This window comes from Necator americanus, chromosome III (assembly GCF_031761385.1).
Source record: "Necator americanus strain Aroian chromosome III, whole genome shotgun sequence".
NCBI classification, from domain to species: Eukaryota; Metazoa; Nematoda; class Chromadorea; order Rhabditida; family Ancylostomatidae; genus Necator; species Necator americanus.
The window spans coordinates 6,406,349-6,434,214 of record NC_087373.1 but is presented as its reverse complement, the minus strand read 5'-3'; the positions used below and the strand labels follow the sequence as shown (position 1 = coordinate 6,434,214).

At 41.9% G+C, this 27,866-nt stretch overlaps 3 protein-coding genes across 4 annotated transcripts; 1 reads left to right on the top strand and 2 right to left on the bottom strand.

Moving 5' to 3' along the window:
• Nucleotides 1-7,224: 7,224 nt before the first annotated feature.
• Nucleotides 7,225-26,269, top strand: RB195_008762 (uncharacterized protein; the record flags this gene model as incomplete). 2 transcript variants are annotated; one of them, XM_064195421.1, is made up of 25 exons in its annotated part: nucleotides 7,511-7,629; nucleotides 7,684-7,765; nucleotides 9,556-9,670; nucleotides 9,740-9,862; nucleotides 12,302-12,392; nucleotides 12,464-12,551; nucleotides 13,837-13,943; nucleotides 15,043-15,119; nucleotides 15,806-15,893; nucleotides 16,018-16,152; nucleotides 16,345-16,449; nucleotides 17,766-17,837; nucleotides 18,444-18,567; nucleotides 18,619-18,694; nucleotides 19,520-19,602; nucleotides 19,983-20,109; nucleotides 20,164-20,286; nucleotides 20,372-20,497; nucleotides 21,492-21,586; nucleotides 21,675-21,751; nucleotides 22,433-22,552; nucleotides 23,571-23,726; nucleotides 24,658-24,703; nucleotides 25,771-25,845; nucleotides 26,189-26,269. In XM_064195421.1, 25 exons carry the CDS (start codon nucleotides 7,511-7,513, stop codon nucleotides 26,267-26,269), a joined length of 2,511 nt encoding a protein of 836 aa, XP_064046565.1. The 2 variants fall into 2 exon arrangements, with proteins under 2 accessions (XP_064046566.1, XP_064046565.1); XM_064195420.1 differs by lacking the exons at nucleotides 25,771-25,845; nucleotides 26,189-26,269 and adding an exon at nucleotides 7,225-7,307 and having other exon boundaries at nucleotides 7,519-7,629; nucleotides 24,658-24,736.
• A 180-nt stretch (nucleotides 26,270-26,449) lies between these two features.
• RB195_008761 (uncharacterized protein) lies at nucleotides 26,450-26,772 on the bottom strand (the record flags this gene model as incomplete). Its single annotated transcript, XM_064195419.1, has 2 exons — nucleotides 26,450-26,610; nucleotides 26,673-26,772. 2 exons carry the CDS (start codon nucleotides 26,770-26,772, stop codon nucleotides 26,450-26,452), a joined length of 261 nt encoding a protein of 86 aa, XP_064046564.1.
• Nucleotides 26,773-27,053: 281 nt separating this feature from the next.
• Nucleotides 27,054-27,575, bottom strand: RB195_008760 (uncharacterized protein; the record flags this gene model as incomplete). The annotated part of the gene is made up of 3 exons (XM_064195418.1): nucleotides 27,054-27,215; nucleotides 27,268-27,375; nucleotides 27,435-27,575. 3 exons carry the CDS (start codon nucleotides 27,573-27,575, stop codon nucleotides 27,054-27,056), a joined length of 411 nt encoding a protein of 136 aa, XP_064046563.1.
• Between the last annotated feature and the right edge of the window lie 291 nt (nucleotides 27,576-27,866).

Here is a 27,866-nt window from a genome sequence, read left to right as displayed (position 1 = left end):
CTAAAAGCTGGGAAAATATCACAATAAACTTCAATCTGCAAATCATCACAGAAGAAGTTCCCCTTTTTTTTTTTATTTTTGTTTAGGGCTTGGTTTTTTTTTTTTTTTTTTTTTTAGAAGAGGGGGGGTGGTGGGGGCCCCCCCCCCCCTCCCCCCCTTTTTTCCCCAAATTTTTTTTTTTTTTTTTTACTTTAAAAGGTATTTTTTCCCCTAGAAAAAAAATGAAATCAACTAACGTCCAGAATCAACTTCTAAAGAGGAATATGTTACCAAACCTAATGGCACAATAAAACCAACATACACACAACAGTTAACACGTTGGAGATAAATACAACCAAACTGCGAAACAGGCATCGAGAGCCCGTCATCAGCTGAGAGTGAAAATAGTGGGGAGCAGTGCGGACGTTCAATAAGTGATTGTCGGTGCAATTGCGTACGCAATGGTTCCGGCGGACATACTGTAGTTTCCCGCACTTTCCATGGAGAGGCTGAGGAGGTCTCTACGGTCGGCGGCAAATATGTTCATCCGGTTGAGCGAGGGTAGTCTCAATTGGGTCAAAACAGGGGGAAAATGTAGTTGGGATAGGGGCACTCAACCGCCCTCTTATTTCTGGAAGCTCTGTCTTCTTTTTTTTCTCTTGGCTTTAGCCTACATATCATGGATCCTCCAAGACTAAGACTGCTTAGGTTTTAGGGCTCCGACTAACTTAGTTATTTACTTTCAGAAATAAGCACGCGGTTCAGTGGCCTTCATGCTACACTTTATCCGAAGACAGAACAAATCAAAGAGGGAAAGGGTTGGACCTCAACGGATCGCATTCCCTGAGATGAACGTATTTGTCGCCAAACATTCATCAACATCAGTGTTTTTGGTTTTTTTTTTTTTCGTTGCCCTTCTGTCGCAATCATGCAGCTGGCGTAAAACGTGTTGTAGTGGGGTGACGCGTTGCGCCCTCGGTACAGGCGAACGCTGGCTCTTTCTCCATAGAGCACGGAACATCCTCTTCCTTTTTGTTTTTGAATAGCTACAATTTTCATTCTTTTCTCTTATGATATTGCATGACACGGACTAATTAGTGTTTTCAAAATTCTTCCTCATTATTCTTGTTATTTCTGTCGCTCCTAGAGTGCCTCTAAGGTTTTAGTTTATGGAGACTGGATGGATTTATGCCTCATTCTCTTCCGCTGGTATAATAGTTCTACACTAATGAATTAGTTTCTTTCCTTTACACGTCAATAATGGTGTCTTTTGGGCCTTTACTCTTAAGAGAGTAGTTCGATGGTTCTATAAGATTCATTGACAAAGTGATCACAAAGTGTTCGCTATGAGCATCAAAGACTGGAATTAAACTAGTGGGAGGTCATCTCGCTCTTAGGTTTCCACTTTTCCAGTTGAAAAAAGCGAAAATTTAGAGCACGATAGTTTATTGAATTTAAACGCATGTTTATAAGTAAGACAATTTTGTCTGCGTGGTTATTTTCAAAGCAAAGAGTGGAACTGATTCTACTGAGTACGAGTTCCTCACTGTAGTTATAAGTGTAATTTCGTTGAGGATTTCATTTCTAATCTGGATTTTTGGTTTCATCTACCAGGTCTCTGCCAATTGAGGATGGAGATTTCTCGCGAACCACGGAGATCGCAGCCATAAGTGCGATAGGGAGAAGCCGGACCCTCCTCAGGTGAAGGGAGTTTAGCTCATGGGATGCAGCTCAAGTGAAATGGGTCCTTTCGCCAACCGTCCAAAAGTGAAGGGGGTCAGTGCACCGGCTCCGTCTATCGCATTTATGATCGCAGCGTAATCGTGCGAATAATCAAGTGATGATTTCTCTCTTTAGGTTAGATCCACAAGTACTTAATACGTTGAACATAATTCTGTATACTTTGTTGATTGACAGTTCAAGTTTTGATGTGGAAGGAATTATTCCTCCGCTTCCTTCGTTGCACTTCACTTAGTTCTCATACGCTTTTGAGGAATTTATCACTGCCAATACTACGATCATAGTCACGAGCAAATATGGGGAGAAGTTGGGGGGAAGGGGCGTTCAGTGACGTTCTTATTTCTGAACTCTAAATTGCTTTTTTTCTCTTATTAGCCTTAGTTTACATGTCAAGGGTCCTCTAAGACCTATGCTTAGGTCCTAGGGCCCCAATTGATTTAGTTATTCACTCCGAGAAATTTCCAGAAATAGCGCCCCTGCCACAACTACATTTCACCCCAAAAATGCTCTTGACTTCCTTCGAATTCATCGATAGCCATTCAGACTCGCGTTTTTAACCCTTTTTTTCTTGGCGAATTAGCAGAATAGACGATTCTGCTAATTCTGTTCTTTTTTTTTGCTTCCTGCTTTGCCTCCGGCTCGGTTAGAAGTTTGATCGGTAGAAGTTAGAAGTGGTGCCGTTTTCACGTTCTGAGAACAGATTTTCTACAATAAAACGTATTCTCAAAAGATACAGCTTGCTGAGTGGTTCCTGGACAGTTCTTTTGTTTTATTGATATAAGTTTTGCAAATCTCACAACACCATCTGCACTTGATATTGTTTCCAGTAAGTTCGCTGTACATCCAAAAGTAATTTCCAATTCTTGTTCAACGAGTACAAATCCTCTATCTGTGGTAGATTCGTTACATGCTTCCGTTGTTTCAAAAATGTTAGGTATTTTCTGTTCCATCGCTTCCAGCGTACTGTAGCGATCGTTCCCGAAAACACAAATGCCTCCTATGTTCCAGCTGTGCCGGAAGCAACTGGGTATCCAATTACGGATCATTACCAAACTGTAGATGGGTGTCTACTATGAAGTGTTAAATTTCCTTGCTAAGAGCTATAGATCTTGGTAAGAATTTTGGTCAAGATCCGTTTCACTTTTCTCGTCCAACGAGCGCCTGTTAATTATTACTTTAATTCTTGACATTACAGTATTCTTTCTTTCAACTGGCAAATTCTTACGAATTGTGCTCTTTTTGAAAACATTTTCTTACGGTGCTACCCTTCTCTTGCTGAGGTTTTCCATCCTTGGTGGAGTAGGTGGGTAGAAAATCCACTTTATATCCTCTGAAGTACTGTAGCTGATCACGGAACTACCATCTTTGTCCCCTTCCAGAAAATTTTGCCTCAAATTTGAAGTTCATTCCGCAATCAGTTTCGGACATTTTTTCGAAACGGATGAAATTGGTTAGAAATGCAGCTGATAGATTTTCCGTCGGAAGGCGAAATAGGCTTTTTTGGGTTTCCTCACTTGCAGCTGGCTCTGATGTTTTCTGCTGATCTGCGTTAATGTCACTTTTATTCTGTTTTTTTGGTCTTAGTCTTGATTTGGGTTTTTGTTTTCTTGATTCTTGATGGGTTATTCCCTTCTTCCTGGTATGTGACTCCCTCTCATGTGGCTCCGTGCTCTTTTAAAGACATCACTCCACGAATCCGAGGTGGTGCAGATTTCAGGTGGAGTATTCGTATACAGGATGGGAGACTACGGAGAGGGGAGTGATTCCGTCCATTTCTTCCTGATTGCCGTAAAAAACAGCCCGGAAGATACGGCTTCATTCGTTTTGGCGCATCATTTTGTACAAGAGGTTCGATTGGAGCGCGCCAGTCTTGTGCGGCGCCGCATCTTCCGGGCCGTTTTTTACGGCAATTAGCAAGAAATGGACGGAATCACCTCCCTCTCCGTATTCTCCCATCCCGTATACGAATACTCCACCTGAAATCTGCACCACCTCAGATTCGTGGGGTGATGCCTTTAACTCTAACACTGAGTCTCTTTTGCTTTTGGAATCCTTTCGCATCGAATTCCATGTGATTGTCAGTCTCACTTTGTGTGCGATCCATCTTGTTCCTTTCCTTTGTTCCCGGTTTCTTTTTATTCTTTTTGTAATTTGTTCACTTATGAATTGGGAGAGTTCCTACTCATTTCGATCGTTTCTATGCCTCCACAAAGTAATTTTCCTTCACTGCTCCTCAATTTCTTTCCTCGGTTCTACGTGAACATTCTATTTCCCCTGAGCAAATTTTGTTCTCATCCAGTCGCGACTTAAGCGGTGCCACATTCAGCAATATAGGTTTTTCGTGAAAACTAGTGTCATGTTGTTGCAAACGAAGCAGCCAAGACTTTGCTGCTGCTAGCGATCAGCAGGCTGGAACTTGACCAACGAGCTAAAATTTTGCTTTGAATGTGTTTCTCCAAGATACATTTTGTTTATCGTTATTGCCGCTATCTAGACAAAATCCAAAGAAACAATGATGTATGCAACTCACTTTATCCTTGATATAGCGTAACGTAGCTAATTGATCCATTTCAGAGGACTGACGTTGTTTTTGGAATGAAGCTCTGATGGCGTCCGCGAATAAGATGAACAACTACAACAAGACAATTAGACAACAAGACAGACAACAAGCTACTGGGATGCGAAATACATCATGACTGCATCAATTGCGCGGAATAACTAGCTGAAAATCATTCGATTGGTAAAATGTCCGTGAGTGCACTTCTAAACATGTTTGAAAAACTTCTGCTAAATTTAATAGCAATGTTTCACTGGCAAAAAATCGTTGTAGAATTTTCTCTTCTGATATTTCCACATCTTTCTTACGCTAATTTCATTTTTCCAACAGAATTTTTTAAAAAAATGGTGTACTGATAGTTTTGACAATTCTGTTAAGGGTTCGGCCAAGATATCCCGAGATGAAATCTCTGAGAGGAGTTAAAAGGATAAAGGATGAAGTCACTGGCGTATCAATCCACTTGGGATGCACCAACGCGTTTTACTGGAATTCGTAATCGTTGACATTTTTGGAACGCATGTTGGCCTTTACAATGACTTGCGGGAGCCAGTTGATGATCAAGTCAGTGCTGGTACCAATTTATCGACCCCGGAGGGATGAAAGGTTTGGTGAGCATTAAGGCGGATACGAACCCTCAACCGTGTGGCTACAATGGACCTCTAATCGACTGCGCCACAACCGCGCCTTGAGGTGTGTTATCTCTGGGATATCTGCAACTAGAGCTATGTTCTTACACTCAACAACATTTAATACCTCGAAAAAAAGGAAAAACTCTTAGCTGAAACGAAATGAAAATTTCCCTGGTTTTCTGCTCACTAACATCACATTTAATTTATGCAGCAATTTTATTTTGGAAGGTTGTGTTAAAGACACGATAAGGTAAAGAGCTACAGAATGTTTCCAATGTTTCTTAGCAATTCTTGTGGAAAAGTGAGTAAATACTTAGAAGATACAGGCAGGAAGAAGTCGTTTATGTTTCATGTAAGTTGAAAAACGGCGTTCATACTTATATGGGGAGTTGTTTATTCTAATGACTAAGATATGTGTTATTTATTCATTCTAAGATGCGGGTTGCATAAAGTGCAATTGAAAATAAAGGAGATCTGCTCTTTATTGTTAAGATGCGCCAGATATTATGATGCTGGATGTTTTGCATACAAAGTGAGACCTTTCAAGATCATTTTTTTTTCGGTAGAATAGCCGAGTCAGAAATTATGATGGTTGATGAAGGAAACGTCTTCTGGGCAATGCCTCCCATGCAGTCGTTTCCGGTCAATATCAAGGGATACCAACATTTACAAGCGCACATAGCCTATCCTGGTTGTGCAGCTTACCGGATGTCCTAAGGTTTCGACTCCACTTTATTCCAAATTCTATTGAAAAGATTTTAGTTGTCTTCGGTAAAATAATCTTGAGGCATGTGAGGTTGAAAAACTGTGCGTCGTTGTTGGACTCCGGTTCACCCGTATCCGACGAGTTGTGCTTGCCGCTATAGGGGCAATAATTCTATTTTTTATTAATTCCAGTGAGCTTAATAAACAAATATCGCGGGAGTACAAGATGCCATTGTGTCTTACCTTCGTAGACAATAAGAAAGCCTTCGATTTAGCTGACAAAAAAGCACCCATGGGAACCAAAATATTGTCATAGTCGATATGAAGAGGGAGGTTTGACCGGGTGACACAACTCAAAATATTCAGTGCCACCCTCAGGAATATAACACGTGGATTGGAATGGGATAGCATGGGAGTGAAAACTAGCAGTTACTAAGCTACAGTTACTGCAGTTATCTCCAATTCGTGGTGACATTGTTCTGATACCACCCAGTATCACTCAGGCCGAACAAAAAAAAAAAACGAACGAACGAATCCTCATCAAATCTCAAGAAACGTGTAAAGAGATCGGTCTCCAGCTGAACCAATACAAGATGATGTTCAGCAACGGGTGGATTTCTGATGCCTCATTCATGCTTATTGCTACGAACATATCCGAGCGCTCCAGCTATGTACTTCTGGATCGGCAAAAAAAAACTATGAAGGAATTGACCTCCGAGCTGCGAAGAAGGAAACGAGCGATCTGAAGGAGCGTACAAAAGCATCGACGATGTAGTGAGGAGGAACATTTGGCTCAGTGCTCACCTATTCAACACCACCGTTCTTCCTTCGTTTCTTTTAATCTACGCTTCAGAAAGGAGGGTGTTTCGCAAGCAGCAGGAAAATGCGATCAGCGTCATAGAACACTCAATTGAAATAAATGCTAGGAGTGTGCCGCTTAACCAAATGAAAGAAGAGGATCTTGGTTCATTTCTACGTCAACGATCCAAGATTAGAGCGATATCAATAGCACTGCAGGAAGATCGTTAAGCTGATGATTAGGCTTCTACACAAAGTATTCCAAAGAACGCTGTACAGTCCTTGTTCGCGATCAGATGAAATGAAAGTATTACTAGTGCCCATTCGAGAAAGTCAATTAATAACGAGAATAATTGTGATACAGGCAGTACAATGAACATAGTCGTTGGTGCTTTTAATTTCTTGAACTAGCAGTATCAGTGGGGTGAATGTGGCTCAGTCAGAAAAAAGCTTAGTCGTAACTGTACGACCGCCCCAGAGCCAACTTTTTATCTCTTCTCTGGTCGATAAATTGGTACAAAAATTGTTTGGGAGGAAAAAAAAAAAACTGAGTCGGCACACTTGCTGGATACTGCAAATCATTGTAAGGCTGGACAAGTGATCATAAACCTTGACCGGTTCCAAACTGAAGACGAACAGTACTCACAGCCTTTGCTCATTTCTTTCCTTGTGGACTGGGACTTTTTGTGGGATATATATTTATGAGGGGCAGCCCATATTCTCTAATTTTCTACACCATAGTTGCTAAGGATTACTTAGGCATTACTTGATATTACTCGATATTACTTGAATCACATCCCAGGCCTAGTGAAAATAATGTCGAGGGCACTGTGCAACGCATATGGCTCAGCTAAAAGTGGAATCATTGTGAAAGGATTCAGCAGAATACACTTTAAAAAGTGAGTGAGATGAAAACTGAGTATTCTATTTGTTGTCGTTCTTCCTTCTGTTTCACCGTATCTTCTTGATTGGTTTCAGACGAAGTGAGAAAGTGAAACTAAACATGTATGTGTTTGTGTTTAAGACCTGGTTGATCTTGTTTTAAGGGCTTTACAACTCCAACTGATACTGAATAGGGTGTTGTTCCATTCATTATACCTTGATGTCAAGACTAAAAACTGGTTTGTTTGTGCTTTTAGCACTCACATTAACGTGCTTGTTCCTTGAGCACAAATTCGGTCGAGTAGTGCGATTACGAAAATGGAATACACTCCTGGAGAGGTGAGTATTTTCACTTTCTGATGAAATCTATATTGCGCGTTAAGGTTCGTTCAGGAATAAGAATTTCCCGAAAAATGACAGTTCGAAGAAATGGATTGTCGTTACTACGGTTCATCATCCAACAGAAGATATTAAGGTACGTAGGGGGTACGGAACGACTCCTTCGGAATTCACATTCACCACAACCATCGATGATGCACCCGAATCTGCAGATAAAGCTGTCGATAGGCTAGAGTAGGCGTGTCTTAGAACCACTATGACCACCGAGCTCCGTCAATCTGACTAAAGCTGTATGATGTTTTTAATGCAATTATATAATAAGGGTGTTTCTGAAGGTGTTCAAAAGAAACAGAATGCTGACAGTTCAGGAGATGTTGAAAAGTGGAGTTTGTGGAGAATAAAGAAGTGATGTTGGGATATTCCTGAGACTGTTACAGTAAATGAAAAGAAAAAAGAAAAGTAAACCAAAGATTGATTACTTATTCAAGATGAGGATCAATCAAGATCCAAAATGAGAGTTTTGCTTTGCGACTTTGCGCATTTCTCAGAGCTTTCACTCTAGGTTTTCAAGTGGTGTCAACATTCCATTGGATATTCCTGAGAGTGTTACAGTAATGGGAAGCTAATCAAAAATTGATTGCTCAAATGAACAGACTGTGGTGTTATCTTCAAAGTTCCTTCTATTTATGCCGTTTAGAGAGCTAACGCTTGGTTATCTTCAAACTCAACAAATCGATACTCCACAGTCGTACAGTTAGTTTATTAATGACTGTCCATTGAACTGTACTTGAGACCATGCTAAGATAAGATAACATACTTTAGCGGACTTGTTGGGTGAGATGTCTGGAAGATAAGGTAGGCGATAGGCGCAGTGGTGTGTCTGATGCTGTCAGCTGCCGCCCACCACAAATACCGATCAACGTTCCACTTATTTTTGCGATGAGTTGTCGCAGAAGGTGTGGTTTCCCAACAGTACGTACTCGACTTCGGGTTGATCTGGACAGCGGGTTGTCCCATACAGAAATGAGAGTTGATGTCTCCAGATGCACGGACCAGTGCACAAATGTTGGCCCCTGTCAACCTCTGTATTGAATACAATCAATGCCAAAACTCTGCTGACAGCTACGATGCCCGTTCTTTTGGGAAAGGATGGAAGGGAAGGACTGTGTTGAACAGAAATATTTGTTATACCACACGTCTTTGTGTTCTGGGCAGAACAAAATTTCTTCAGCGATTTGTCATTGAGATATACATAGTATAGAAATACTTCGCACTCAGCACTTCCTGGATGTTACGAAAGTTTCACAGCTTTCATTGTCCTTTTACCACTTTTTTGTCTACGTTTTCATGCCTCTGATTATAGTGGTGATTTAAGCAGTGAGCGTTGAGTATACCCCCAATCTAAGGTAGTGCGGATTTCAGGTGGAGTATACGGGGTCGTAGATTACGGAGACGTGGTAGCTCCGCTCATCTCTCACTGCATCACTGCAAACAGCCGCCTCCGGAATGCTGTTTTGTACGACGCATATATTGCAACGCTCCACCCCTTGCGCCACCTCCGCCCTGCCATTCGTCGAAAATCAATTCGGACTGCCCCGATAGGCAGTAACGGACGCTACGCGAGCATGTGTGGCGCGCTGCAATAGAAGACATCGTGCAAAACAGCATTCAGGGGCATGCTGCTTGCAGTGATTCAGGGAGAGATGAGCGGAACCACCCCGGTCTCCATAATCTACGACCACGTATACGGATACTCCACCTGAAATCCGTACCACCCCACATTCGTGGTATGCTGCCTTTAATGTGAAGATATAAACCTTCACCAAAAATTCGCACCTCTTGTTCATTTAAAAATGCTTTATTCCGTTTTTCTTCGTGGGTGATGAGAGTAATTATTAATGAATTCTATTTGTCTTCGAAATTCAGCGTCTCTCACGCATTCCTAATTGGACATTAGTTGTGGTAGGAGACATAAAAACGCCAAAGGATTGGTATGTGGAAGGAGCTCACTTCCTAAGTGTAGAAGACCAAGAAAAACTCGGTATTCGTGAATTTGTTTTCGAGATCGATGAAGATACAGACAACTAAATTGACTTGGTTGATATTTCAGGTTATCGGATTATGGGCTCTCTTCCTTATAATTCGTATGCACGTAAAAATATTGGATACCTATACGCAATTGCAAATGGAGCAGAGTGGATATATGACACGGATGATGACAACAAGCCTTTTGGTACAATGTTAAACATAATTCAGCGACATTCTCTTAAGCCTAGTCACGATGTTTCGCCTCAAATCAGATCACGCGAATCATGCCTGGAAGACGATTTCTCTGTTTTTTTTTCTTTTCAACCTATAGAATATCCCCTTCAGCGTTTCTGCTTGGGAATTACACTTATAAGTGAAATACGACTAAAAGTGCTGCAGCTTTGAATACCTCTAAAACATGGATCATCCAATTTATGCTTGCGCGTTCGGATCGCTGATGCGTATGCGGGTGGATGCAGCTCTAGATCAAAAGGATCTGAATCTTATGATCTAATCTCTAAGCTCCGATCAGACAGAGGCACAAATGAGTAGGGTTCTGCTGTGACCTGCTGAGTACTGTTCTGAGCGGTTGTGTACTGTTCCGCACTGGATGTGACTCAAGCTGCATTCTCTGAGAGCAAACGATGTGCGTACTTTTGTTTATTAACCAGTATGAACGTCCGACTAAAGCCGGACTTCAGACTTTTTGTGGTGTTCGCTCGCTTGACTTCAATGATCAATGAAAATTGATACTAGTGGCATTTTCTGTGAAATTGGACTGGCGTCTTCTTGACAATAACAATATTTTGTTCTTTTTTGTATAAAATTAAGGACAAGATTTCATAGTTTTCTTTCTAAACGGGTCAGTTCCACATTTGAAAATCATTAAAACATCAGCTTCAAACAATCCTTTGATGCCAACACAATAAAGACAGAATTTCAAAATATCACTCCAAGTATGGTTTTTTTCCTGTTTTCTTCAACAACAGTGGGGCGGGTGTAGTGTAGCGGCTGGAGGTTTCGCTTTCTGCACGATCGATCAAAGGTTCGAGTCCGTTAGATAGAGCTCACCAAGTCTTTCATCGCTCCGGGGTCGATAAATCGGTGCCAGACTTGTCTGGGAGGATAAAAACACTGACATGACACATCGGCCAGCCACCGCAAGTATATCTTATAGGCTAGTTACACGTTCGTAAACCTCAAACGATTCTGAATTGAGGTGAACGCGGGGCGCACGACGTAAACATCAACATCATCATAAAGATAACGTTCCATGTCAGGTCATGTAAACTGCTCTCTATTATTTAAGCAACCTTTTGCATGCGTGTCTCCACTTTCTGAAGAGGCCATGTTACCAACCTTAGGGAAAAGTGCAAGGAAATGGAGATGCGAAGAAGTCACAGAGGTGAAAAGCGGTGCGCGGCGTGGCCACGGTTATGAAACGGTTGCAAAGTCCCATTCACCTTCTGCGACATGCACACGAAGTTATTGTACCGCACAACGACGCAGCAGTTCGATCCCTTGGGACCCGTCTTACCCCATTTCACAGCTTTGTGGCGCCGACGCACCAGTGCTACGCCTTGGGACCTGTCATACCCCATTCTTTGGCTTTTTGGCGTCGGCGCAGCAATCCGCCGCTGTGAAATCCGTCGCGCCCCTTTTTTCGAGATTCGTTTCACACAGACACATACGTGACAGAATATGCCCGTTATTATAGTCGTGGTCATGATTTTACCAAATCGAGTAGATATGGTACATGATAAGAAGTCATCTCCGAGTGTGCTCTTCCATCCGCAGTCGATGAATTGGATTTAGATCTATCTAGGATATAATACCGATACTGATTTGGTGCATTAATTGGGTTTATTGTATAAGCCACACATCTACAACGGTTTGTCACATCACAGACGTCGCTGACTCTGATCGTCGAACTGCGTTGCACAGCGGATGTGTCTCTTCTGGCACGCGTCCCAAAGTGGGAATAGTTTTGACATCTCCGACTTTTTCAGAATCGGAAGCCTACGTAAGCAGGAGTCACTGGTTAGTTTCGCCATTATTTTAGTTAAAAGGGCGCGAACGGTTTTCTGATCCAAGTAAGTTGACGGCAAGCTGTGGTGAAAGCTAAGCCCCATTGAAGAATTTTTGGTTACGAATGGATGCATCAGAATAGTGTTGTGCTGTTGAAAACTTTTGCGTATTATGTTGTCTAAACCAGGAATCTGTTGAACAGTAGTTTAATTTGTTGAACCACAAATTCTTGAAGAAATACAAGTGAATGTCGATTACTTGCGGTGCTGTAGAACACAAAATGCACAGGCAAACTGCTTTCCTGCAATGATACCAAGAGAAAGGGAATCGTGTTCAGCCATGAACGCTTAATAAGGGTACAGAGAGTTGTTTTTTCTATGCTGTCAGAGTCACCAAATCTTGTTAGTGGAAGTAAGGAAGAGAAGGTGGTAACAAGAAAGTCTTTGAAATATACATGGAAGAGTAATTTTTGGTATAATAGAGGCTGTACTACATTTCATACTCAGTTTTAAGTTGATTACAGCAGGTTCAATAGAATATTGAAAGAAATGTGGAGTTTCCACGAGAAATGCACTACTTTTTTCCGTCACCGAACTCATTGGGTTCCTATTTTCAGGGCTTGGATTAGAACAGTTCGAATATTCTAACGAAACGAGTGGACTACGCTATGGTTGCAGTTCTCCAGATGAAACTAAGAAGAACAAAAAGTATGTGTTAGCTGCAATCATTGTAAAATCTGCTTGCTGATATACGCGTACGTGTCTCCATTCCTGAGCAGGTTTTCATCGGAAAAACTTTTCAACCCGTATTCGTTCTTTGGAAATGCAGATATGTGGCCTCGTGGATTTCCCATCGAGTACATACAGGTCATTTTTGTGTACTCTACTGCATTAAAATAGCTGTATTGCAAGGTAATTCTAGTTCTGTGAATGGTGTGCAAAAGTGCGAAAGCATCAAAATGACGAAGCAACGTAGCGTAAGCTCTGACCAATTGTTAACTTGAAGGTTCAACAAACAGCCATATCCTCGTAACCGTAGAATAGTTGTAGTTCCATACGTTCTAATAATATACCCATCTTTCAAGTCAGATTTAAAAAATAGAAGTTGTTTTTTTTTTGTCTAGGTCCCTGTTTAGAATGTGTAATTAACTTACTGGTTGTTGCACTACCGTGGTCATAAAGTTGAAGTGTCACCGAATAATTCCGTAATCCTACAGATGTTCAGTGAATCACGTTTTAGACTTGTAGAAGGACTTTTTATTTTTCGGTTGTAGTACAACACAGTACGCAACGATGATGAGGATTTAAGCTACGTAGTCGCCAGCTTAGTGTAATCAAGCAGCTGGTCGAAGTGATTTTTTGAGAGATCAAATATCATTTCTTTTTCCACCAAAAATTCCTGAAAGGGCAAGAAACCAAATTGGCTTCTCTGGGCTCTGTTCAGAATTGCTTGTTGATTTCACATTAATGTTTGCTTCATTTCTGGAAGGTACGCGAATGTATGCGCATTCCTTAAAGGTAAAATGAATAAAAATAGAGGACAAAATTAAAATGGATCGTTTAGCCTCTACCTAGACGATCCATATTAGAACTAGCCTTCCTTGAGGCTCCTCAGTAGGTGAGAAAGGCTAATCCTAACCAAAGAGAGATTAAAGACAGCATACCACGAATCTGAAATGATGCGGATTTCAGGTGGAGTATCCCTATACGGGGTCATACATTATGGAGACGGGATTAGTTTCGTTCATCTTCTCCCTGCATCACTGCAAACAGCCGCGTCCAGAATGCTATTTTGTACGACGCCATCTATTGCAACGAAGAAATGGACGAGATCATCCTTCTCTTCCCGTCCACTTTGACGATCCCGGTCTCCATAATCTGCGACCTCCGTATACGGAGGTCGTAGATTATGGAGACTGGAGTGGTTCCGGACACTCCACCTGAAATCCGTACCACTCAAGATTCGTGGTATGCTGTCTTTAACTTTACCAAACGCACCATTTCCGTTCACAAATTGTTTGGATTTTTTCGCGCCAAGTCGAGTATTAGAGGACCAATACTATCGGTTTACAGTGAAGCGTTACACATGCAAAACAAGCAATGTTAGTTCCTTTTAATACAAAACAGGTTAGGAGGATTTCAGCATTTTCAGAGCCATACAAATGGTCCAGATCGCTATTGTTTGTGTCATCGGACGCGCACTGCGGTTGTGCAACAGGGACTCGTTCATAAGGATCCTGATGTGGATGCTATTTACAGGTATTCTTAGCTGGAAGATCTAATATGTGCTCCTTAACACTGCATGACTTAAGCTGTGGAAATTTGAACAATGGGCTATGCATTTGACTCTGTAACTGCTTCAGTTTTCCGCTCTTTTGCGAGCACTGTGATGAGATAAATAGGTAAAGTGAGATACTGTATTTGTCAACGCTCTGAAGAGCAGTATCAAGCGAGAGTTTGTAATAGACCCTACGATGACCAGTGTATGTCGTAATGTTACGCAGTTTGCCCATACGGGAAGACTGGAGATTATGCTGTCGATCGGAGTGATTTCATACGTAGAGAAAGCATAGTGTGCAATGACATTTATGTTAGAGATTGAGAAGATGCTGTGATTTCGTTTTAAAGGCATCACCCCAAATCTCGAATTCGAGGCGGTACGAATTTCAGGTGGAGTATTCGGATACGGGATAGTAGATTATGGAGAGGGGGGTGATTCCGCCCATTTCTTTCTAATTGCCGTAGAAAACGGCCCGGAAGATGCGGCGCGTTCGGGCGTTCCGGCGCGAACAATACTTTTTTCGTACCAGTTCGATTGGAGCGCGCCTTTAAGCCTTTTGCACGCGCCGACATCTTCCGGGCCGTTTTAAAATTAGGAGCGAAGTTGAGAAAGAAATGGACGGAATCACCCCCTATCCATAATCTACGATCCCGTTTACGAATACTCCACCTGAAGTCCATACCACCTCAGATTTCTGGGCTGATGCCTTTAACCGTCGACACATGTGTGGATATGTATGTGAATACGTGTACCTATCTACGAATGGTGGGATCAAAGCGACCTGAATGTGCAGTCGAGTGACTGGTTACACTCGATGAGGGGACCCACGCAATAGTCAAGAGGGTATCCTCGTGTCAGTACCCTCGTGTCGTTTTGTCAGCGGCTGCGCCCGAGGTGGTGCACAACCGCTAGCTTTGATCGCTGCCGTTTACGCAGTTGCACGAGGGTTCAGGTTATTTCGATCCGACTGTAGCTGCGGTGTATATGTGTACTTATGTGTGCTTATATGTGTAGGGCATTTGGTCTTCATTTATGTATAATTTTATAAGCTTCTCTTTGCTTAATGTGTTTCTTTAGACTTTTGCATGCAAATAAAATGGACGGGCTGGACGAGAAATTTAATAGATTCACTCCTCCTGTTACTCTTTCACGTGGTTTGTATCTTCGGTTTTTTCCAAGTACAAATCAAGTTATAATCGTGTCACTTCTCGATTATCAAGGTGAACCAAGCGCCCAGATTGTTAACACTCTTTATTACCTTTGTTTGGCTTCGGACTGATTTGTTTCTAGATCAGTCATTAGGAACATGTTTAGGATAGCCATAAGGATGGGATCTGTGCCACAGAAGCGGATCATTGCGGATAATGACTTGGTCTAGATGAAGCATGTTACGGATTTTCTCACTTTCCAGGTTCTAACGAAGACCGAATTCTTAGCAGTAATAAAAAGTCACTGGCGTATCAATCCACTTGGGACGCGCCAACACGTTTTACTGGAATTCGTAATCGTTGAGGTTTTGGAACGCGTGTTGGCCTATACAATGACTTGCGGAGGCCAGCAGATGATCAAGTCAGTGTTTTTATCCTCCCAGACAAGCCTGGTACGAATTTATCGACCGCAGAGGGATGAAATGCTTGGATTGCACTGGGGCGGTTTCGAACCCTCGAACGATGCTACAACGGACCTCTAACCGACTGCGCCACACCCGCCCTAGCAGTAATAGAGAGCGTTGAAATTCTTTGCTCTTGCTTTACATTGATAATCGACGAGTTGTAGTCATGATGGCAAGACTCAAGGAATGTCGAATTTCTACACTTTTGATGATCGTGTAGCTTTATAGGAACATATGCACCGTGGAATTCTCAGAACACTCTGTTCCACCGTCGAGCTTTTTTCACCCTTGCATTGCCAGCGTTTGTGCAATTTCGGCAAGTATACTTCACCATACTTTACTTCCTTTGGGACTAGTACTGATGCGCTTAGATTTTTCGTAGAGACCTTGTAATGTACTATTTTATTTCTAGACGAAGCTGGTCCTTCGATCATTTTCAGTGTCACGGACATTTGGAGATCGTATTTTGCACAAAAGCTCCTACATATAATCGGTGAAAATATTGCATTTTATCCTGCCAACGCGATTCAAGTCAGAAATTCTCATGACTTTCTCAAAGACTTCCGCAGTGAAAGGTTAGGCATGGTTAGGCATATATTTTTGCCATTTTTACACTGCTAAATTCAAAAATCCTGCTACTTTTTTTAAAATTTGGACGTCACTTTCCAGTATTAGAAAAATATTTACATTTGGGGATATTTACAACTTCAATGTCTACTGCAAACGATGCTGAGAACAAAGGAAGATGGATAGATCTCCTATTTCAGAGATATGTACAAGGATTCGGGGAAATTGCTGAAATTCCTAGATGACTGGAAGTGTAATGATATATCTGTGGACAAATGTGTTCTTCAGTTGGCGAAAGCGTTCAGGCAAGAATGTTTACTTGCGACTGTACCTTACTACTTAAACACCATTCAAATAACTTCTACTCAGTGGCTAGTGAGATTGTCCGGTTCACTTTGGGAGTACGGCCTAGAAAATGTTTCAGTAGTAAGAATATTGTCAGGAGCCGCTTCTGACAGTAATGTATGAATTCTTTTGCTGTCACGTTGTCCACGTTTTTTACTGCTTACAAGGTTTTCAGCTGCACGTTATTCTGCAGTTTCGGCTCTTTTCTTCTTCAGGGACATACAGTCGGGTCAAAACGACATGAAGCACGGGCAGTTGCGTAAGCGGCTGCGCTTGTAGCGGTGCGGTGAAGACAGCGATTGGAATCGATGTGGGACTATAGTGATCCGCAAAAATGGGTGGCGGTAGCGAGTATCCTTACACAATCCTAACCGCTACTCTCCACAGCACCGCATTGAGTTTCTTACGCATTCGCAGTTCCTTACGCAACTGTCGGTGCTTCGTCGCTGTCGCTCTGAGTGAGTTCACATCATTCGTACCGCTTTGCGAACTGTGATTGCCTCATGTTGTCTGAGATGTGTGCAGATGAAATATTAATATGGTCGCTGGTGATCCTAAACAACAATAGATTTTGGTGAAAATACCTGGGAGCGGCAGCATAGTGCTACCAGCGACACCACATCCAATGGAAAGTTTCTTTAAGGCATCATCCCACGAATCTGATGGTACGGATTTTAGGTGGAGTATTCGGATACGGGATCGTAGATTAAGGAGAGGGGGTGATTCCATCCATTTCTTTCTAACTGCACTAAAAAAAACGGCTTGGGAGGTGCGGCGCGTGGACAAGGTTGGCGCGCTCCAATCGAACTCCTTGTAGAAAGTAGTGTGCCGGAACGCCCGAAGCCGCATCTTCCGAGCCGCTTTTTTACGGCAATTAGGAAGAAATGGATGGGATCACCCCTCTCTCCAGAATCTACGATTCGGTATACGAATACTCCACCGGAAATCCGTACCACCTCAGATTCGTGGGGTGATGCCTTTAAAACAATTTATATGTCTTGCTTTTTCACTGCTTTGAACGACTATCAAAACAATAACTCAGGATGCTGTGGCACATGGCGAGATATGCGTTTGCATCAGTTTTTTTTTTCTGAAGATTTTGAACATTGCGTAGGAGTCGAAACGTCAGAGATATGGAGGTTCCACTTGAAAATCCTGTGGGCACACCAATTGAAAACACAGACAGAAATACCCACAAAATGAATACACTCGGATTGTTGTTGTATACGTGTCACCTGTCGATTGCTCCTATTTTTTTCAATTCATTATAATTCAGTGAAAAGAACTTTTGGAAAAAAGCTGATGCCGAACTGATAGGAAAATGGATAGAGGACCTTCATAACATAAGGTAGGATTTTTATTTGTGTAGTAGTTGTATAAAAGAAAAAATTAAAAAAATCAAAATGCGTGACACCTCCGGCGCCTGGAAGCAGCTTCATTCGATTGGATTCTCATGGAGAGCGATGGATTGCAAACCCCACTCCTCTCCCAACAGCGCGTAGTATTCCCTGCTCTCGTCTATTCAGACCTGAAGAATTTCTTCCGTCAGGAAAGCTGGGGAAGCTGTTGGAAGAATGACCTGAAAAGAAACAATGATGAAACTCTTGGTTGTCCTCCAACGTGTAGTCTTCCGACTTCTGCTTTCAAGGAATAACCCTCTGTAAACGATAGGTGCTTTCTCTGTTCCTAATGGAGAATACGTATCTGAATAGTTGTCTTAAGGAATAACCCTCCGTGTACGGTAGGCACTGCTTTTGTCCCCCATGGAGAATACATATCTGATTAATATTCCATGTGTCAAAAACGATCAAATTTTCTGAGACGTGGACGGTATAAGGGAACTTTTTTCACTCAACATATTATTATAAGTGAGATCCAAGCTCGACATCACCCTCGAAATTGCACCTATGAAATCATGTCGCAGAAAAAAAAGCTAGAAGCTCTTTAATTGTAGATACGAGTTTCCACCGCCCATGAGCGCGGATGAATATACTATTCCTCCTGATGAGAACTTTCGAGGAGTCAATTGTAGACGTGTGGAAATGGAATTTCTGTCAGAGCGTGTAAACCTGAACGAGGTATCGATGAAAGCACCGTATTAGTTTTGCAAGAATGATTTCGATTTTTAGGGAAGTAAGAGATCGGAACTAAAAATAAGGATGGCTGGTGATATTTCTGACTGGTGCGCGGCCGCAAACCATACTGGTAATCCGACCTAGTATACATTTTTTTTACTTAAAAGCAACATACCGCGAATCTGATGTGGTGCGGATTTCAGGTGGGGTATCCGTGTACGGGGTCGCAGATTATGGAGACCGGGGTGGTTCCGCTCATCTTTCCCTGAATCACCGCAGACAGCCGCCTCCAGAATGCCGTTTTGCACGACGCTATCTATTGCAACGCTCCACCCCTTGCGCCGCCTCCGCCCTGCGAGTCGTCGAAAATCAATTCGGACTGCCCCGATAGGCAGTATTCTGTTTACCAGGTTCCCTGATTGCAATTACCCTGTGAATAAAATGCATAGAGTGTCTGACGTCACCCGATCCACTTGGAATGCGCCCCCACGATCACTTCAATTCGGAATCGCTTGAGATTCACGAATGTGTAACTGGCGTATACAATGAATTGCGGAGGTGGACCGATTGCGACGTCAGGTCGGCATTTTTATCCTCCAGCACGTATTCTGTTACTTATTTATCGACCACGGAGAGAAGAAAGGCCTGGCGAGCACGAGGGCGAATCCGAACCTCTGATCGATGACGCAGGCAGCGATAGGCAGTAAGGGACGCTGCGCGTGCGAGGGTGGCGCGCTGCAATAGAAGGCATCGTTCGAAACAGCATTCAGAGGCCGACTGCTTGCAGTGATTTAGGGAGAGATGCGCGGAATCACCCCGGTCTCCATAATCTACGACCTTCGTATACGGATACTCCACTTGAAATCAGTACCACCCTAGATTCGTGGTTGATGCCTTTAAGAAATGCCATAAGTGGAATACGATAACCATACGAATGAAATGCTTAATCATTCAGAACTTCTTCACATGTTGCCATCACCGGAACAGCTTAATGATGCGCATACCAATCACACTGTGCTAACAGATCTCGAAAATACGGTCAGTACCATTTCTTGCTCAATTTTTTAATTTAAAATAGTTATTAGTTGTTTTAGCGTATTATTTAAAACTTAAGATATGTATAATAGACGAGATACAGTTCAGCACAGATTAATTGTGAGCACACCTTTATCTGTTTTGACGGATTCAAATAATTCACTTTTCGCTATATTGAAGCAACACTACATTCTTACATCGTCACATTGGATTTAGTTAAGAAAAAACAGGAACTGATGAGTAGTTTAGCACGATTTTTTCCCCTGAGTCACTATGCCCCCGCCTTTCCACATGAATAGATTTGAAGGAAGAAATTAATTGTGGAATTTTACGGTGGTGGACTACATGGATCAAAGTAATGTCTGTCGTCATTGTATTTATAGGTGCTGGTTGTAACATATAATTACCCTATGAACGGAACTATCGGCTTAATACAACGGCTTTACCAGCCCTACTTTGGTGTGACGATATTCTGTGGATCATGGTTTCCGAAAGAATACGATCAAAAAGGTGATTCGTGCAAGACACATTCAATGAATCGTCGTCTATTCAAATCGTTTCCAGATTTTCCAAAAATACTGCACCCCTTCAACTACATTCATTTGTCGAAACATGAAATGAACGCGGGCTATTTTGCTTACTACTGTTTGTCAAAAGTCAAGGATTTGCTGCTTCAAAATGTCTTAGGTTATTGATTTTTCTGAAATAATTCATAATTCAGCATTACCTTTTGTGGCTAGCTTTTATGTTGCTTTTTTGTTCTCTATTTTAGGATATTTTGTGATGGCAGACGACACTACGTTTAATTTTTGGCATAGTGTAGATTTGAACAGTACTGTGCACTCGATTGGAATTAGTGCTCAAAATGAAAGTGGAATTTGGTGGCCATCTGAAATGGGTAAACATCTCACGCCGTCTATTCTGTTTCTTTCTTCGCGCATTTTATGACAGTGACTTCCCAAGTGATTTCCTCACAAATTGGTTGCGAAGTTTTGAAAACATTGAGAAGTCTAGGAAGATCGAACTTTTGAAAATGCTTAAAAAAAAGAAGTTCAACCAGCTGCGGTTGTTGGCACCGGTAGTTCTATTTGACTGTCTTTGAATCTCGGCACGTTGAAACGTAGTTTTTAATTGATTTTCTTGAGCTGTAGCCAAGATTGGTATTGATAGTCTTTATTACACAACAGCTAACGTTTTGGCGTTACCGCCTTCGTCAGAGCCTGGAAAGTAATCCATAAGCCACTAGTGATTTCCCCTAACCTCATCACCCTACCGAAAGCATCCAAACCGAGTCCCCTCAAGCGCCTCATCACCCTACCGAAAGCATCCAAACGGTAGGCAAACTCAAACAGCAACACATTAGCTAGTGCTTACCTCATTAGCTAGTCCTGGTAACCCAACGTACCACGGTGGTCTGTTGATTAAAGTCTGGTGATGGTTTCGAATACGTTGCGCTCGTCAGGGCGAACACATAGAAAGGTTAAAAGGACATGAAACACGGTGCAGTTGTCGATGCGGTGCGGCGGAGAGAACAGTTGGAATCGTGGTGGGACCATCGCAAACTGCAGCGAAGGGTAGTGCTAGTAAGGGTTCCGACACGATCTCCGCTACGCTCCACTGGGCTGCTTCGGACGCAGCCGCTTACGCAACCGCGCCGTGCTTCACCTCCTTTTGACCCGACTACAGGTATAGGGATATGGCAAAGAATCTCACTGCTTGCGCTCAATATACTGTAGATAAGGAACTTTTTTTGATTTTCTTAATGTTCTGCTGTTACTCATCTTGGATTGAACATAATTCTTATTTCCTCAGTCTCCTCAATAAATTTTGAGTCTTTTTTTATTCCTATCTTGGTTGTTCTCTTTTTTTTTTGCAGCCGAGAAAAAATTTAGGTATGACAGCTGTAAAAAAGGCGAGAACATTATTTGAAGAGAAATATAAAAACGATGCAGCTGTACAGGCGGTATGGAAGCAATACGCTGACGGGGTCAGTCGCATTAATCTATATAAAATTTGTTCTATATTGTCCTTGAGAATGGGACAACTTCTCTCTTATACCGTTTGATATAATTAAGTTGGCATCAAACATGATGACTGGTGTGACAGCATCTGAGCATCTAACAACGAGAGATGGTTGGTCAATGAGTGATTTGTGAGTTATTACTTACTTAGAGAGTAATAGCCGATTTAAAGGCATCACTCCACGAATTTGAGTTATTACGGATCTCCGGTGGAGTATTCGTATGCGGCATAGTAGATTATGGAGAAGGGTGTGATTCCGTCCATTTCTTCCTAATTGCCGTAAGAAACGGCCCGGGAGATGCGGCGCGTGCGCAAGGCTGGCGCGCTCCAATCGAACTCGTTGTAGAAAATAGCGCGCCGAGACGCTCGAAGCCGTATCTTTCGGGCTTTTTTTGTGGCAATTAGGAAGAAATGAACAGAATCACCCTTCTCTCTATAATCTAGGATCCCGTATTTGAATACTACACCTGAAATCCGTATCACCTCAGATTCGTGGGGTGATGCCTTTAAGCTGCAGCGCGAAATGCAGCGATCACCCCATACAGAGAATTCCTATTATACGTACTCCGACTTTCGTTTTGATCATTTTCGAGTTTATTGCAAACGTAAATTCTCTTCTTCTCTTCTCGTCTTCTGAGAGTTCGGTCACCGGACGTGTCGCGGTCAACCGAGCAGAACACACACGAACCTTCGATTGTGCACCACGTCGTTTGTATTCTAGTCACCAACCTCCTTCCTTAGCAGCGCTACCAAACTATTTTAGAGAAGTAAATGTCATTAGTTATGGAGTGATGTTATTTTCTATTTCTAGGTACTACATACCAGCTCATTTATTGGATTATCATGCTAGATTGATGGAGATCTTCTTTGAAGCGAATGTATTTCATGAAATCGCCATTTCAAAGTACCTTTATACTGTTCCACATCAAGCGTAAGTTCTACAATAATGATAGAGCGGATTTGAAATTTCCAAAAAAAGATGTGCAAGAGCGTGAACTATTCCTTCAAAATAGATTTTTCTGTTAGGAGATCTTTTGACGGAGATTACAGTACAGGCGAACGGATTGCCTCCGAAGCGTTGAGAGCAGCTATTTTTTTTCGCGTATTCACTCGGAGGGCACATGTCCTTTTTTTCTTGTAGCAACCGTGACTAACTTCGTTGTATAAAACAAAATTTTATAAAAAAATTCGTAAAAATAAAAAAATAAAATTTTAGGTCTAACATTTTTGTCTGTGACTCTCAGGACTTATCTTCAGAAAAAGTAATCTTATTGAATAATGAGTGAGGGTAAAAGAAGACCTCACATATTAGTCTTATTATTCCTAAAGATCAAAAACATTTTGAATTAACGTTGTTCAAAATGTCATTGCGTTGATACCTCTTCCCGGAAGTCCACCACATCCTGTGCAATATCTTTTAAACAATGAAGAGTGTGCTGGACAAGAAGGTCTTCTTTGAGAAATACTGGGTTTTGCTTGAGCCACTTGGATGATATAAAGAAATTCTGACTCGCGTATTGCTTCTGATTCGATTTCAACAGAGTCGACACCAAAGATGTTCAGCTTGATGAACACAACGCGTCAGTCGCAACGCTCTCTTCTCTCTCTTCTTCTCAGACACTTCCTCTGTCACTGCTTCCTCGAGACGAAGGAGCATCGCGCACATCCGATTGAAGACATTCGGTGTCGGCTATTGAAAATCACCTTTTCATACCAACTCTCCATCATAGAAGGATAGATCATAGATCATAGAAAGCTGCCCATGCATCAGATAAAACATATTTCTGGAGTGTAAATCCACTATGAACGTTCCTGGGAAGGTTTAGGATATCGCAGTAAGCTGATAAGATTTCCGCACAAATATTGCTATTCAAGAGAAATTTTATGAAGGATCAAAAGTCAATCGTCGGTAGTTGTGACAGTTGACTGTTATCTGTTAAATGCTTCAGAATTGAAGATTCAACGATTTCAAGCAATTCATCACTTAAACTATTCGAAAATTTGATGGAAAACCGCGGTTCATGGGCTAATTTATATAACGCTGATCTTATTGGATTGCATCCTATAAAGTTCAGCGAGTTTGTAGATAAAATGACGCGCAAACGGTAAGTAATTATGTTCTCTTTCAAAAAGCTTTAAAAGTAAATTTATTTTCTCGGTTACTATTGAGTTCGCCCATAATTTATGGCTGAGGCAATGATTTATTCATTTAAAAGTTGATTCATCCATTTTAAAGGTTGATCAGGTTCCCTCTACTGATTTAAACCGCAAAAAAGTTGGCAAATTAGAAAATTTCGAGTGCCTGACTTCATCATAATTTTAGCGAGGAGTGCGACTGAAAAGGGTCACAGATACATTTGAACCAAAACTAGGTCACGACTCAATAAGTCGACTAAAGTATTTGGTTGCAAGTCATTCGAACAATCAAGTGTTCGTCGGTGTTGTTCTGAATGTGGTGGAAAAGTTGAGTTCTGGGCGAGCTCACCCTTCAAATTCATTTTATTTTGCAAATCTTCTGCTGCAATAGTTTAAAGGCATCACTCCACGAATCTGAGGTGGTACGTATTTCAGGTGGTATTCGTATACGGGATAGTAGATTATGGAGAGGGGGGTGATTCCGTCCATTTCTTCCTAATTGCCGTAAAAAATGGCCCGGAAGATAGGGCTTCGGGCGTTATGGCGCACTATTTTCTACAAGGAGTTCGACTGGAGCGCGCCAGCCCTGTGCGGCACCGCATCTTCTGGGCCATTTTTTACGCCAATTAGGAAGAAGTGGACGGGATCACCCTCCTCTCCATAATCTACTATCCCTTATAAGAATACTCCACCAGAAATCTGCACCACCTCAAATTCGTGTGGTGATGCCTTTAATTAGGCAACCTCAGCAGTGAGCGAACTCATCATAGAAGCCTTGTATGTAAGAAAATAAACGTGTTCCGTTGCGAGAAACAAATATGTCTTAATTTTTTCTTTGGAAACATGTAAAAACTAACATGTTTTCAAAATTGGTTTTAAATTGCAGCTCATATTTTCCAGTTTTTGTGCCAGTGTGGTGTCAACGTTCTGGTCAAATTTATTGGGCGTAGGAAGAAAAGAAAAAAAGGAAGGAAAATAATTACAAACTAGTCAGAAGCGATAAGAAAAAGAGAACTCAAGACTTAAGTCATCATCAGATTATTTAAGTTCTCTCAAAATTATTATCTTTTAAACTTCGAAGCATTGTTTAAGCTGAGAAGTCTTTTGTGCTGTTGAAATTTTGTTGTTTCTTCAGATGTTTTATAAAAGATTTCCCGAGCATTTTGTATCATTTTTGCAGTGGGTAGGTCCTGCGTGGTTTGATTGGCAGCAAATCGTTGTAGAAATTCCTCTTTTGGTATCCCCACATCTTTCTTTCTTACGCTAGCTTCGTTTTTTTTTTGATAGAGTTTAGAAAAAAAATAGAGTTCTAACAGTTCTCGTAGTTGTGGTACGTGGTGGTCTGCTGCGTTAACAAGTCTAGCTAATGAGGTAAGCACTAGCCAATGTGTTGCAGTTTGAGTTTGCCTACCGTTCGGATGTTTTCAGTAGGGTGATGAGGCGCTTGAGGGGATAAATCACTAATGGCTTTGAACTTTCCAGGCTCTGACGAAGGCGATAACGCCGAAACGTTAGCCGTTTTTTAATAAAGGCGAACGGGTGCGTGTAAAGAGGGTCCCTGCGGATTTTCGAGCATGCCTCGATCATGCCTCGGCAGAGCAATTAGCGAGGAATCGTATCCCTAAGGAGTTATCTCTCGCTGCTGCTCAACTGTGTGGCTCCGCCCATCGCTCCGCCCACTTATTCCCCGTCATATGCGACATCGCAAGCGTGGTGAATACGCGTACGTTCGCGACAACCGCGAAATCGAAATAGTGGAAAAAACAGAACGGTTGGACGAGAACACACAGGGAGATTTGAAATTCAGGGAGACTGGCGCGAACGCAAAGCATTTGAGAATAATTATCATTGTTCTTTGCGCTATTCTTTATTTTTGTTTAGATGTGTTCGGTCTTTTCTCTTTCGTTTTCGGTTTTTTTTTTTTGCTTCTTGCTTAGTTCGTTGCTTCTTTGTTGATTCAGTATTAATGTATAAATGTAAGAACGCGAATTTATAGCTATACCAATTTTGTAGGCTCGTATTTCGATATGGATCAAGGAAAAGAGGAAGGAGGAGAGAAGAAAAGTTGAACAAAACTTCGATGGATTGGTTAGTCCTATTTCCCAAGTCCAGTCATCACAACGTATGAGTAAGAGTTATATTGCGTACTTAGGAATTGTTGTGCTATATATTTAGAATCCTTTGTCTGATTAAGCAAATCAAATCTGCACTCTACCTATAGTTTCTACTAGTAGTATCCATCCAGAGCAATATTGTCTACTTTCTTTACTGCGTTCTTCTTTGTGTTACAAAAAAAAATATGTGTTATTATGTTCTTATGTTTAAAGTTGTTGTCATTTGAGAGATATTTTTTTTTTCTGTTATTAAGTGACAGTAGAAGATTGTTATTGAACGAAACTCTAATCGATAGGCGATGACATGACCTTTATAGGTGCGAGGCGTCGGACGCATAGCTCAAGGTGATGATTGGCGCAAAAAGAAGAAAAAGAAGCAGGAGACAAAGATTTTGTAGATGCTGAAATAGTTGTAATTTGAATAAATATTCAAAGGGGGTAGGGGATGGGAAGGGTTGGGGGTGGAGGATGGGGGGAGTTGAAAAAAAAATAAATCTGAATAATATAAAAAAAATTATCTGTAGAACATTTGAACATATGTGCATTTGTATTTACAACATGTGATCTATACAGCCTTGTCAGATGTGTAATGTGACATCTTGCGGCAATATCTTCCAATTACGGCCATGCTTGGATTTTGTCCTCCTTGAATGGTGGCCTCGAATGTGGACATAGCCGCTTCTATTTTTTCTCGGCGCACTCTGTCTTTCCTTCGGAGTTTTTTCATTTCGTTCGGAAACTGAAATGAGAAATTTTGGCGACGATGTTCGTCTTTCCTTTGACGCTGAATCATGAAGCAACCTATAGTTTCCATCCTCGAGAGAGTTGCCTTCGCAACCGCAACTACACTTCGAAGAACTAGAATAAGTTCTGTTAGCGGTGGGTGGTACTTCCCTATCATTTGTCTTAGGCGCCTGAAATCTGACATCCATTATCAACGCGACAACGTGAAGTGAAATGCAGGAAATTACATGTGGTAGTTCTCGGTTACATTTGCTGTCCGTTGTTCGTGTACCATGTATTTGCACCACATCTTCTCGAAAGGCTCTCGTAACCAAGTTGATTGCAAGTAGTTGAGGAACTTCTTGCATGGCAGGTACGCAGGGTGGGATGCAGGAACGGGTGGTCTTCTTAGTGCGTTCACGAGATGGAACATCTCCCGTGGAAGGAAGGGAAGTCCTTTCAATGTTCTCCACCATCGTGCAACGCGCCCGCATTTCCTTCTCCCCTTGAGGAAATGAAGAATTCCAAGCGTGTTCCTCCTGCGAACCCTGCTGGCCCCGGTTGTGGTGCTAAGAAGGAATAGGAGGCTTGTATATGTTCGGTTCTCTCCTCATGCGGAACCTATAAAATACACTTCATGGAAGAGTTGAATGCCAAAAATCTCCTCGTTTACCTTCACACGATGTGAGGGTAATTCCATACATGACTGGTTCAACCTTCGCTCTTTCCTCGCAGCATAGGATCGTGATGCTTGAGGGTAGGCAGTCACCCAATAGGGAACCTGAAGTGTCGGAGTTAAAACAATAATTCTTTTCATACGAATCTTTTATAGCTTCATACCTGTCCACTAGATCCTTGCAGTTGTTGCTGGGGTTGCTGTTGTGGTGGTGCAACATAGGATGATGCACCACGCGATGCTTGAGGGTGTAAGCTTACCCAGTACGGAACCGTTGTAAAAGTGAAATGTTCGTCGTAGGACATCGTGCTACTTTACAAGCTCTTGCGTGCGCACACATTTTGTACTGTTTCCTACATTCCTGGAGGTGATATTTAGCAATCCACTCCCCTTGCCATTGGAAGGTCTTTCTCACATTTCTTGTTAACACCTTCATTGCTATCACATTCGTCATCAATGCTGTCATGGGTGTCAATTTCTACAGACCAACTTCATGTATCCAATTTGAGTATGGAGCACACTACGCAATTATAAAATTGTGTGATGTTTTCTACATTTCTGCTGATGATACTTCGCTGTATTCACTCTCGTTTGCT